We start from the raw sequence: 13,370 nt of genomic DNA, 5'->3' as shown, positions 1-13,370 counted from the left end.
CGCTCCCGCTGCCGCCGCCGCCGCCGCCGCCGCCGCGCACAAAGCCCCCTCCCCGACCCGGACTCTCGGGTTGCCGCTGTCGCCGCCAAATCCTCAGCTCCTCATTGGCCGCTGGTCGCGGCGCCCGCCGGGAAATGCAGTCCCAGACTTGAGGCGCGGGGGTGGGGGCGAGACAGGAGGAAGAGACTACTCAGCCAGGCGGAGAGGAGGGGCTGGAGCGAGAACGAGAAATGTGAGCGGCCCCAGTCTAGTCGAGCAATGAGACTGCTAGCAATAAAGGCAAAGGGACAGGAAAGACTGAGGCAAAGGAGATAAGCAAAGCAAAACAGAAACCTGAGAGACAGGTTAAAGGTTGGGCCTGAGAGGTAAAACTGTGCTCCTGGATGTATGTTGGTGGATACTTATTACATAACACCACCTATTAAACACCACACGCTACTCGTCAGAGTGGAATTGCTGTACAATTCCTAGAGGTTAGTACACAAGGGCCATCAGTTAAGACGAGTAAGAAAGAAAAATTGTTGTGCGTCTGTGGATGTCTGTCCGACAGCTGTCAGAAAAGGGCTCCCGATTTCACATCTGTTTGCATGTGCAAACTATGGTAGCAATTTCAGACTTACGCCCTGGGGGGCAGTCTCCCTTTCAGCCATGGATGTATGTGTCGGATGGTTCCCCGGAATGCAAGTGTTAGTAGGCCTGGGCGGCAACTCAGTCTCTTTCAGGAAGCACCCCGACCTCCGTTGCAGGCACCGGGGCCCGCTCCCTGGGTCTCTTCCTGCTCACACTGCTGGCCCAGAGGCTTGTGGGTAACAGGGAGTACGTCATCGCCGACTACATCCCCGGCAGCGAGGGACTGAGAGGGCGCTCCGAGCTGGTCACATGCCTGGGCCCTCGGGTGCTCTCCAAGCCAGACCAAGGAATGTGAGACCATTTGTCCTAGACAGAGCTCATGCAAGAAAAAAGAGACGTAAGAGAGACTCAGAATTCTCAGGAACCCTCTCTAGCCTTCACATCTTGCGACATTTATGTAAAACAATGAAAGGTGTTGACACGGTCAACTATTCTTGAAAGACTGTACAGATTTTATTGTATTGATCTAGTGGGTAGAGAATTGTGACGCCAACCCAGAGGCTAGTAGTTCGAATCCACCACGTGCTCAGCTGAAGAAAGATGGGCACTCTTTCTGTGTGATTTCTGGCCTCTTGACAGCCTGCTGGACGCTCAGCTCTAGGTTGATTTCCACTAAGTGTCAATGAGATAAGGTGATGATAAAGAGTAAATTACTTAGGGATCTCTGGTGTCCCAGTGAGTAGAGTGTTGCGTTGCTAAACCAAAAAAATTATGCCTTTCTGGCACTTGGAATCCACGAGCTTCTTGGCAAGGGGGGAAGGGGAATGGAGACTCTCCCGTGTAATTTACAGATTCTGAAAATCCGCTGGAAAGTCAGTTTCAACTAGAGGTCAATGAGTTTGAGGTTTAATTTCGTTTTGAGTAAATTACTTAGAAAGTTGCAGCACAGAGAAATGAATTTACAAAGAAAAGGCTAGCAATCAGATGAAATCAGCATTCTGGTCTGTTTTAAAGACACGGTTTGTTTCCACATTGCTAGTTGATGTTACACTGTCAAGTAGATTTTATACTGTTGGATCTCCAAAAATTCCAGATATTAAAAAGAAAATTCAGATGTTGTTGTTATGTGCCGTCGAGTCGTTTGCGACTCATAGCGACCCTATGTACAACAGCTCTAAACCCTGCTCTATCCTGTGCCAATTGCATTGCCTCCGACACACCTATCCCGATTCAGATAGCTTTCTTTTAAATGCCACTCATACACAATATTAAAAGTTTCTTGCAAATCAATTATCTTAATGAATTACTAATTATGTGTGTTTACCACGATCTTTTATACAAAATATGTTACTGATAATGAAACATTATCATTACTATAATTATTACATTTTAAACCTATACATGAGCCCTCTGTGACATAATGAGGGAATTTTGGACTGGGAATCTACCTCAAATCCCCTGAGGGAAGAAGTCTCCGGTAAAGGTACACAGCCTTGGAAACTTGATCACTTTGAGTCCATGGTAGTTGGTTAGTACCAAAAGCTAAACAAAATCAACAAAAGCACATTTTATTATCTTTTTAAAACACAAAAAGCCAAAGGGGTCATCCGAGCTTGTTTACAGTTGTTTCTAACTCCTTGAAAGAGTGGTTAAATTAGTCTTTATTATCTTTTTATGATCCTTTCCACCTCTTTTTTTCTTCCGGCCTTCTTGCTTTGTAGATAAAATGTAGACTTGACTTAGCATTTGGATTCTACCTTTGAGGAGAATCTCCTAAATTGTCTTCAGGAAGTTAATTTCAGCCCACTTCTAGTAGTTATATTGACAACAAGAGTTCAAGATTTCAGTTTGTCAAGCCTTTTCCTGTAAAACAGTAAAAATGCACTGCTAATGGCCTGGTGGTTAGGAGTTACACTGCTAACCCAAAGACATGCGTACCAGCTGCTTCCATGAGATTTAAAGCCTCTGAAAATCCTCTGTAAGGTCAACTATGAATCAGTTCTAACGTAACAGCACACAACAATAACATTTGACTTGGAGCTATATGTAGGGAAATGGCTATTGAAAAGAATTATTTGACTCACATTCACTCCTTGAATAAACTTGATCATATTAATTAATAGGGGAAAAATTATTTGCTTTTATAAACACCTTCTCAGGTTCAAAACATGCTTTCTCTTCATAAAAATTGAGCAGATTGTAAAAACAGCAACCAACAGTTCTAAGGGAACAGTATAACAGAGGCAGGTTTTGGGGTTTTGTTGGTTTTTTGCTTGTTTCTCCTCCGAAGATCATTTAAACCGTCCCTACCCCAAACCTTCTAAAATATAAATCTGCATACATGAGAAGTTACTTATCTTGGAAATTTAAAAAGAAAAAAAAAATCAAAGCTAACAAGAGATGCAAAACTTTGCTTACAGCAAATGGATTTTACCATTTGTAATGCTTCTGTCAACATAGATTTACTGACATATGGCTATAGTAGAAATAACAAGCTCATCTCTTTCCAAATACAGACTATGGAATTGTTTATGGGGGTTATGAATACTTATTTTCACTGTGCTTAGTTGTAAGTGAATACAATGCATGAAAAAGAATATTTCCCAGTATAAAAGACTCCATGCATCAGAGAGTTGGACAATGACCAAGGAGGATAGAAGGAGAATTGATGCCTTTGAGATGTGGTGCTGGAGAAGAGTATTGAGAATACCGTGGACTGCTAGGAAAATTAACAGATTTGTCCTGGAAAGGGTTAAACCGGGTGGCTCCTTGGAGGCAAAGATTCTGAGGCTCCGTCTAACATACTCTGGACATGTTGTAAGAAGGGCCCAGTCCTTGGAGAGGGACATCATGCTTGGGAGGGTGGAGGGACAGCGCAGGAGAGGAAGGCCCTCTATGAGGTGGATTGATTCAGTGACTGGGATAATTGGGATGGGAGTGTCAGAGACAGTGCGATTGGCACAGGACAGAGAGGAGTTTAGGGCTGCTGTACTTAGGGTCGCTATGAGTCGCAGGCGACTCGACGGCACATAACAACAACAACATAAAAGACTCCCCCAGAGAACTGAGGAATATTTTTGCATCCTTTATTATCTCTCCTAGAAAAGCAGATGTACATAGCAGTACTGTGATTAATTTATTAAATTAATGTGAAAGTTATACCTAGCTTTGTAGAACTCAATTTGCCATTGGGAATTTTCAGGAAGAGAAAAGTAGAGATCAAACCTTTTTTAAGTAATGTTAATTCTAGTAAACATAGAACCTGTAAAGTGAAACAGTGAAACCTCCACACAGGGAAAGTTGGTATCAGATATGCACAAAGAGACCTCTAGTGGCTAAATTGAAAAGTTTTACCTGGGTATTTAAGAGTTTACGTTGTGGGTTTATCAAGGCTACAAACGCTTTGTTTTATGGATTAAAAGAAATCTGCAATTCTTACTGAAATTTAATACCGTCTATCTTTCATTCTTACAAATGTACAGCTCAGATTAATAAATTCTGTGGTCGACTTGCACGTTGAGTATTCTCCCTAAGAAAGATTTCTTGCTGTCATGTCTGAGGTTAGTCAAGAGTATAGCCATTTACATTTTTTTCTTCCTTCTAGTTCCAGATAAAATGCATGGGAGGAGAACAGAATAATTCCAGATCTTTCATTTTCTCTAGGAAGATAAGTGCCTACAAACTTGCAAGTCACTGTACAGTTAATTTTTTTTTTAATTATTTTTTAACTTTTTGTGTGTACCGTCGAATCGGATCTGAGTGGTACAGGAAGAGATTGTCCCTCCTTCTCCAGCAGAGCATCTGGTGGATTTGAACCGCTCACCTCTGGTCTGGAATTGCAGTGCAGCTTCTTGCCACTAGGCCACCAGAGCTCGCCTGTACAGTTATTATTGTTGTTGTTGTTGTGCACCTGCGACTCATAGCGACTTTATGTACAGGTATATTGACACAGGACAGAGCAGAGTTTAGGGATGTCGCTCTGAGTGGCAAGCGACTCGATGGCACATAACAACATATGGAAATTATGTATTATTTGAGACTTCTACGTAATCATTATTCTAAAGTAATCGTATCATCTGTTAAAAGAACATTTATAAAGCAAATTTCTTTAGAGGAATTCAGATTTCCATAAAAAAAAAAAAAAAAAGATTTCACATCATTCCAGTCATGGTCTCTGGAGAAAGGAGAAAGAGATGTTTTCCTTCTTATTCCCGCCCTTTCTGCCACTCCCTCTCTCCCTAGGCAGTTGCGGAGTTGGAAAGGGGACTACATCAAAGTGATGTAATCTGTGACTACAAGGTGGTTACCATGGTGACTACCAAGCATTTAAGATTAGTAGTAGGACAAGAGAGTCTTTAATCCAACCTCCACCAAAGGTTTCCAAGAATAAGGTATGTAGACAGACAAACAAACTTTAATCTTTGGGCCACCTCAAACAGATGCTCCTTAAATTAATCATTTCAATGGTAGGAGCAAGACCTTGGGGCGTTCTGGGCGGGTATGGTGAAGGACAGACCGGCCCACCCTCCTCGAAATTTGAGAGTTCATTGGTTAGTGGTGTCGTCACTCAGAATGACGGCGCTGGGTGAGGAACCATAGAGACTTGGCCTCAGCCCTTCTAGCTTGGGTGCCGGCGGTAGACGAGAAGGGGGCAACTGGGGAAGAGCTGGGAGGACAAAAGTGGCTGTTCCGGGGGAACCCAGCCGAGGAGGTAGGGTGGTGGTGAGCCAATCCTCCGGCTGTTGTTAGTGGTGAACTGATCCGCCGTTTCTTCTCCTGAGCCCGTTCCTCCCGCATCGCTCTTCCCATCAGGTGCCCAGTTTTACTGACCACTTCCAGTGTCCCATCACGCTTTCCTTGGCTTTTGATTTCTTCCGTCTACGCGTTCCCCCAAACTTAGAGCTCGACTTCCGTTCTTCTTTCCGTGCTTCGCCTCCTGATTCTCCTGTTTCCCTCCCTTACACTCAGATCTCCAACAAGGTTCTTCATTCAGGTGCCTTCCTCACCCCTGCAACCAAGACAAAAGAGATACCACATACGCTAGATCCCACCACAACAAACACGATCTACTGATCCCCAACAATGGCCACTGGTTGAGGAAGCCGAGAGGGCGTTTTGCATGGTTTCCTGAAGTGTCTAAAACAAAGGTAACAATTTCATCTCTCTTTAGCAAGAGACTATGACGTTGATCTGCGTTCCCTGTGCTTTGAGATATTCCAAGGGTTATTTAAGCCGGTGTTTAAAATCTCACGTCTATGGTTGAGGTTTCCACGTAGAAAACTCAGCTACACGAAAGCAGGGTTTGACAGTGAGACACTTAGGCTCCTTACCGCTCTTGCACACAGGAGAGTATTTAAAGTATAAAGCTCAATTTGGGCTCTTGGGAGAATCACCAGCCCAAGAAACCAGTTTGCCTCTACTTGAAATGTTAGTAAGTACTGTGTACGTATTCACTGCTACATAAATGAAATTATGGAGTCTAGTTTTTGGTGCAGGTTAATTTCAACAAGTCCAGGATATTACTTTTCTCTTTTTGTTTTTAGATTACAAATAAATGTCTTGCTTAGCTTCTTGACAACAATTCACGCAAATTACTGCATACAATTGACTAGAAATTGAAGTACCTTTGGAGGCCAGCTTTTCACGTTAGAGATCATTTTTATTTGTTGGAATCTCAGGGACCTACTCTTAATTTGAGCACTAAGCAATTGTTCTTTATTGTCAGTCAGAAACATAAGTGAGTTTTTCTACCTTGAGTAGAAAGTCCACATTTTCTAAAAATTTTCAATAGTTAAATCCTCATATCTTTTAGTTTTTGTGTTTTTAAAATACTAAATTGATTGCTTACTCCTGCCTAGGTCCCTTTGTTGACTAGTTGAAAGAAAAATATACAGATATGGCCTTCTATTCTTGTAATACAATCTTAGCTATTGCCCGAACAAGGTAAGTATTGGATGTTTTTCTGTAATATTGAACTCTGCTTTTCTAGATAGACAAAAAAATATGTATAAAAGCATAGATTTAATATATAATTAAGACTTTGTTGGTGTACTAACAATTTTGAAAGCTGACATTTTAATGTATTTGAACTTAGAGTATTTTGTATGCCCTGGTGGCATAGTGGTTAAGATTCAGTAGTTTGCTTCCAAAAAGATCTACAACCTTGTAAACTCTCTGAGAATTTACACTCTGTTCTGTAAGTGTAACTTAGAGTTAGGATTAACTCATTAACAGAGGGGTTTAGGAGTTTACAAAGATGCATATAACTTTATGCTTTAGAACCTGGACTTATTAAACAGTTTTATAGATGAAGTTTTAGAATGATACCTGTGTAACTGAGGAATATTACAGGAATCTTTTAGATGTTAAAGGGGAAGTCTAGTAGTATAGTCCATAAGGAGTAGCACTGCTAACCTAATGACTTCCAGTTAAAATCCATAAGCAGTTCCAAAGGAGAAACACCAGCAAACTCCACCTAAGGGATTTACAGCCTCTCAAAACTTGCTGCAGTGTCAGCTATGAAGTGGCTTTGATTCATGAGCAATGAATTGAGTTTTAGGTGTTAAAATGACACAAAATGGAGAGCAAACCAGTCCTGGAACATTGACTTGCTCATTTAAGGTCTTTTATTTACTTCAAAAGAATATTCCTAAGAACTTTCAATGTGACAAATATATTGTATATTCTAATATGAGGACATTTAAAGAGTAGTTTACTATTAGAAGACTTCAAAAACAGTCTGAAAGAATGGAAAAGCTATCTCTTTGCTTCTTCTTGTTATGTGCTGTCAAGTTGCCTGAGACTCATAGCGACCCTATGTACAACATCTCTGAACCCGGCTCTATCCTGAGCCAACTTTATTGTCTCTGAAACACCTGCCCCCATTACCTCAGTAACTGAATCACTCCATCTCATCCAGGGTCTTCCTCTCTTAGACTGTCCCTCCACCCTCCCAAGCATGCTTTTCTTCTCCAAGGACTAGTCCCTCCTTGCAACATGCCCAAAGTATGTCAGACAGAGCTTCAGAATCCTTGCCTCCCTGGAGCAGCCTGGTTTCACTTTCTCAAGGATAAACTTGTTTGCTTTTCTAGCTTTCCAGAGTATTTTCAATACTCTTCTCCCAGGACCAGAGCTCAAAATCATCCCTAGTCATCCAGCTTTCTGATGCACAGGATATAATTACAAAGACCATTTCCTTTCTCTTTGCTTACATAGATCTTATTTTTATTTTCAAATAATCTAAAATACTAGTTTACCTGAAGATTGATTGTGGTTGGAGTTCCCAGAACTAGAGTGTGTGAGTCCATGGCTGGAGCACTGAATTCTGATACTTATTCCTAAAATTCTTGAATTTTAGTAGGAGAGCATCGTATGAGTTATAACTCCTCTCATTCGAGAGCAGGAAGCTAGACAGAGCAGCATTAATGTGATTGTTTAATCTCCCTCAGGAATATGAAGTTGTTTTATTTAAACAGTATACATTATGTGTTGTTCTGCTCACGTAAAGGGCAGAAGTTCAAACCTGCCAGCTGCTCCATGGCAGAAAAATGGGCAGTCTCCTCTTGTCCTGGAAACCCAGTGGAGGTTCACTATGTGTTGGAAATGCCTCAGTGGCAGTGGTTTGGTGTTATTTTGATTTGACAGTGCAATGACTGACAATACAAGTCTTCAACCTATTTTATGACAATAGATAGAAACAACACTTTCAAATGTTAATCACTTGTGAAAAACTGGTATTAGATTTTTAAATTAGTAGTTACAGAACTTCATTCCTAAAATAAACATTTGTTCTTATGAATTAAATTATTCATATTTCTCATGGAATATATTATTCAATCATAGTGATCTCAACTCAGGTTAAAAAAAATCACATTTTATTTAATAATGAAAATAGTTTACTTTTAAAATACAGGCTTAAAGATCATTTTTTAAAAATCAGGTAAGAAATCTATTTCTTTAACTTTTAAGTTTTGAATGTGTTCAACTCAAAGGATGTTGCTCTTTATTCCAGATTCCCTAGCCTTTTTATCCATCCTACCTCCTCTTCTTTTTCCTCATCACTTGCATATCTTCAATTGCCAGATTCCCATTTAAAGAAAACATATATGAAGAACTATGGGAGCAAGAAGTGTCCTTATTCTTGCAATAAAGTACTTCACTTACAAGTTAGAATAATACAAAAGCTACACACATCAACACGCTGGTTTGAAGAGGTCCCTGGTAAACCTCAGCCAACTCAAACCACAGAACAGCCACAGGTAACAAGTACTCAGCCCACAAAAGAAACTGGCACCAAAAAAAAGGAAGTGAAGCAATCTTATACACAAATGATTCGGAATGAACTTAAACATTATTACAATGGATTCTACTTGCTTTGGATTGACACCAAATTTGCTGCCAGAATGGTTTGGAGACTGTTGCATGGACAGATGCTGACCAGACGAGAGAGACGAAGGGTAGGCAAGAGTAATATTTGAGGTAGAACATGTAATGTTAAAATTAACCATTTGGGAACTAAATTTTAAGATTTGTCTTTAAAATGCAAACGCTGTAACAAAAACTGCTGATGTAAACCACAGTTACTTTTTGAGTTTCTTCCTTATGTACAACTAACTTGCTGTACAACTTTAAGCAAGTTATAATTTGTACTTACTTACATCTGTAGATATTTGCGTGTATAGAATAGTTAAACTATTTTCTATTCTCTCCAAGTATTTGTGCATTTAAAGTACAAACTGCTATTAGTATATTAAATAAAATATATGCATATTTAAAACCAGTTTTAACACACTATGTGATTAGAGTATAGATTTCTAACATAGATGAAAACAAAGAGATATCAGTAACATGTTTTGATTATCAGGAATTTCCTTGAAGATATCCCATAAGCAATACTTTAGAGTTATGATAAAGAGGAAAAGCTGTATTTCCATTTTATAAAACAGGTGTGGAAAATCTGTCTTGGATTTTTAACATCTTAAAGAACCCAAAATTTGCTTCTTTGGTGGTTTTGTTTTAACATGTCCTATGATAATGAGTATATTGTATTTGCATTTAATTCTTTAGCTGCTGAGAACTTGTGCTGATCTCTTCCGCCTGGTTCCATTTCTGGTGTTTGTAATTGTGCCCTTCATGGAATTCTTATTACCAGTGTTTGTGAAACTCTTCCCAGAAATGCTGCCATCAACTTTTGAAAGTGAATCAAAAAAGGTACACAGGATATTTAGCCTTGTATGTGTGAGAGTGTGTGTGTGCGAAAATGTATACAACATAAAATTGGATATTTTAACCATTTTTTTATATGCAATTCAGTGATATTTACTACGTTCACAATGTTGTACAATTATCATCCCTATCTATATCCAAAGTTTATTACCCTAAACAAACTCTATAGTCATTATGCAATTAACTCCCTATTCCTTCTCTGTCAGTCCTTCCCTAATAATTGCTAACTTGCTTTTTGTCTCTATGCATTTTCTTATTTCATATAATAATTCATATAAGTGGATTCATGCAATATCTGTGGTCTATGTTTGGCTTATTTTACTTAGCATAATGTTTTCAAGGTTTATCTGTGTTATAACATGTACATAAGAACTTCATTCGTTTGTATAAGAGAATAATATTCTATTGTATATACATATATTCACTTTTAAACTACTTTTAACTTAACAAATGAAGAAAACAAAAAATTAACTGTTACTCCAGTAATTAATCGATAGTCAGAATTTTAAAAACACTGCTTTCAACACTGCAGTTCCAACTCATAACGACCATCTGTCAGGTTTCTGAGCCTGTACATCTTACGTCTTAATAGGAAGAGACTCATTATCTTTCTCCCTTAGCATCACTAGTAGATTTGAACTGTCAGAGATGTGCAGTCATTTAGTTACCAACACAATGTGCTACAGACTTATTCAGCCTTATAGACTCTTTTGTACTTATGAGTATCCCATGAAAAGAGGGTGCTCAGCACAGTGGCCACTGTGAAGGTAATGGGCTTGAAAGTAAAGGCAGCTCCTTTATTCTCTCCAGGCCACTTTGTTGTTGTTGTTATGTGTCATGGCATAGACTGTGATTCAGAGTGACCCTGGGTGGCCCAGATCTCAGCCCTGCCCCATTCTGTGCCATTCTCACCATCTCTGCCACACTTAAACTCATTACAGTAGTATGAAAGTATGAGTAAAGTATTATGAGAGGATTAAATGGACAATTTCTAACTCAGTCCCAAGACAAGCCAAAATTCATGGCAGTCCAACCAATTCTGGCTCTCAGTGACCCTTTAGGACAGAGCAGAACTGTCCATAGTGTTTCCAAGTCTTTATGAATGTCAACTGCAACTCCTTTCTTCTGCAGAGTGCCTTGTGACTTTGAACTCTCAAACTTTTGATTAACAATTCTCATGAATTGAATTGTGTCCCAAAAATATGCATATGTAATTATATAATATGGATGTTATATGATCATAGTGTGATCTGACAAGCCAAACAGCCAACAGTTATAAAAGGATTAAGAGTGAACTGAAACACTCTTACTCCATCACAACCCTGATCCAATGTGAGGAAAGTTTCCCTTTGGTACTACCTGTAACACCTTTTATCTCAAAAAAGATGAAAGATGAGAAAAATGTACAGAGAAAAGAACTTCAGTACTTTCAATAAAGAAGTGCTGGGGTCAGAGTGCATCCTTTAGACCTAAGTCCCTATACTAGAAAACTCCTAGAACCAGGAGACAGAGGAAAAGTCTTCTACAGCTGGCATCATGAAATTGGACTTCAACTTCCAAAATGATAAAGGAATAAATTCCTGTTTGTTAAGGCTACCCACTTGTAATATCTCTGTTATAGCAGTATTAGATAACTAAGACAGTAACTAAGCATGTAAACATCCTCCAGGTCTCCGTTTAACTGAGTAAGACTTGTGAATGTCCCATAAACACTACATAATGTGTGAAAGACATTCTGAATAGAAAGAACAGCATATAAAGCAACTAAATGATATAAAAGAGTATGGCATAGTCAACGACCATTGATCAGCTCATTGTAGTTGGAATGGGAAGCAGAAGGGCTAAGTGGCAAAAGAGAAAAAAAAGGATATGCTCGGGTCAGATTGGAAAGCATCACCACCCTAAAAAAATTTAGACAACCTTTGATATGACTTTTTAAAGGTAAGATTTTAAAGGAGGGGTAAGTGACATGATTAAATGTGCATTTTAGAAAAATAATTTTCTAGTAGGAAAATTGAAAGGGACAAGCCAAGGCAGGGAAACCATGTGGGATGCTATTGTACTTTCTGATAGATAATCTTGCAGATTTAATCTCCAGCATCATTCCCATCAACGAGACCACATCTTCTAACTACTTACCCTTCTGTTTTGCTCCCATTCTGCTGTTGCTGTTGTTAGGTGACATCAAGTCGAGCACAACTCATAGCAACCCTATAAACAAAAGATCTGAACCCTGTTCTGTAATTACCATCATTCCTCTAGTGTTCATAGGGTTTTCAAAGACCTGTTATTTAAGAAGTGGATGCCAAAAAAAAAAAAGTGGATGCCAATGCTGCTTCCAAGTCTATCTTCATCTGGAAGCTCAATCAAACTCTACCCTGTCCATCATGGGTAGCCCTTCTGGCATTGGACACACCAATGGCATGGCTTTCAGTATCACAGAAACCTCAGGTTATCTCACTACAATTAATTGACAGATGATCGCATTCTAAACATCGATATTTATCAAGGCATCTTGCTTACAAGTGTGATCAATTCCAAACAGTTGTAATTTATAAAAAATTTTGGCATTTCTGGTTAATGCATAAATTTGAGAATTAGCTGTATTAACAGGTCTTTTTTTGTAGTCATTTGACTAGACAAAGGAGGAAGAAAACACTAAAGTGGGTTCAGAAAAGACCCTAAAAATTGCACTAGAGCATTGAGAAACCAAAAACAAAAGGAAAACATGTTGAAGAGATGAACAGAAGATTTGAAAGGGCAACTTGAGAAGACAAAGCAAGCCATTATAACAGAATTTGCAGAGACCTAGAATTGGAGAATATAAAGGGAAGAACTCTCTTAGAATTTCTCAAGCTGAAAGAACTGAAAAAAAAAAATAGTTTAAGCATCAAGTTGCAATACTATGCATACATGCTATGAGCAAAATCTTGAATGATCAAAAGCTTTTGATGTTTCTTTAGGAAGCATCAAAAGAAGATAGAGGAAATACACAGAATCCCTGTACCAAAAAGAACTGGCTGGCACTAAGATATTACAGGAAGTACCATATGATCTAGAGCCAGAAGGAAGAAGTTCCAATTGCAGGCATTGGTAAAAGATAAGACCCCAAGAATTGACGGGATACCAACTGACATGTTTCAGATGACAGATAGAACTTTAGACCACACTCACCAGTTTATCTAATTTGGAGAACAGCTGCTTGACCCACTTGAAAAGAACTCTATTTGCTCCCATTCCCAAGAAAGGTGATCCAACAGAATGTGGACATTATCTAACAAAATCATTAATATCACATGGAAGCAAAATACTGCCGAAGATCATAAAAAAATGACTAGAACAGTTTCTAGACAGAGAACTGCCAGAAGTTCAAGCTGAGTTTAGAAAAGGCCATGACACCACGGAGGGATATAATTGCTGATGTAAGATGCATCCAGACTGGAAGTAAAGAATACCAGAAGAATATCCATTTGTGCTTTATTGACTTTACAAAGGCATTTAACTGTGTAGATCATAACAAATTATGGCCAACATTGAGAAAAGAGGGAATCCTAGAACACTTATTTGTGCTCATG

At 39.1% G+C, this 13,370-nt stretch overlaps 1 protein-coding gene across 1 annotated transcript in view; it reads left to right on the top strand.

The window, feature by feature from the left end:
- The first annotated feature begins 6,466 nt into the window (after nt 1–6,466).
- The window catches only part of LETM2 (leucine zipper-EF-hand containing transmembrane protein 2), a 58,141-nt gene continuing 51,237 nt past the window's right edge, over nt 6,467–13,370 (top strand). The window contains exons 1-3 of the mRNA XM_006900286.1: nt 6,467–6,513; nt 8,582–9,026; nt 9,637–9,780. Coding sequence (XP_006900348.1) covers nt 6,467–6,513; nt 8,582–9,026; nt 9,637–9,780 — 636 coding nt within the window. The remainder of the gene's footprint in view (nt 6,514–8,581; nt 9,027–9,636; nt 9,781–13,370) is intronic.

The sequence above is a fragment of the Elephantulus edwardii genome, unplaced genomic scaffold, assembly GCF_000299155.1.
Source record: "Elephantulus edwardii isolate Elephantulus edwardi_28Jun2011 unplaced genomic scaffold, EleEdw1.0 scaffold00279, whole genome shotgun sequence".
NCBI lineage: Eukaryota > Metazoa > Chordata > Mammalia > Macroscelidea > Macroscelididae > Elephantulus > Elephantulus edwardii.
This window is presented reverse-complemented; position numbering and strand designations above follow the sequence as displayed.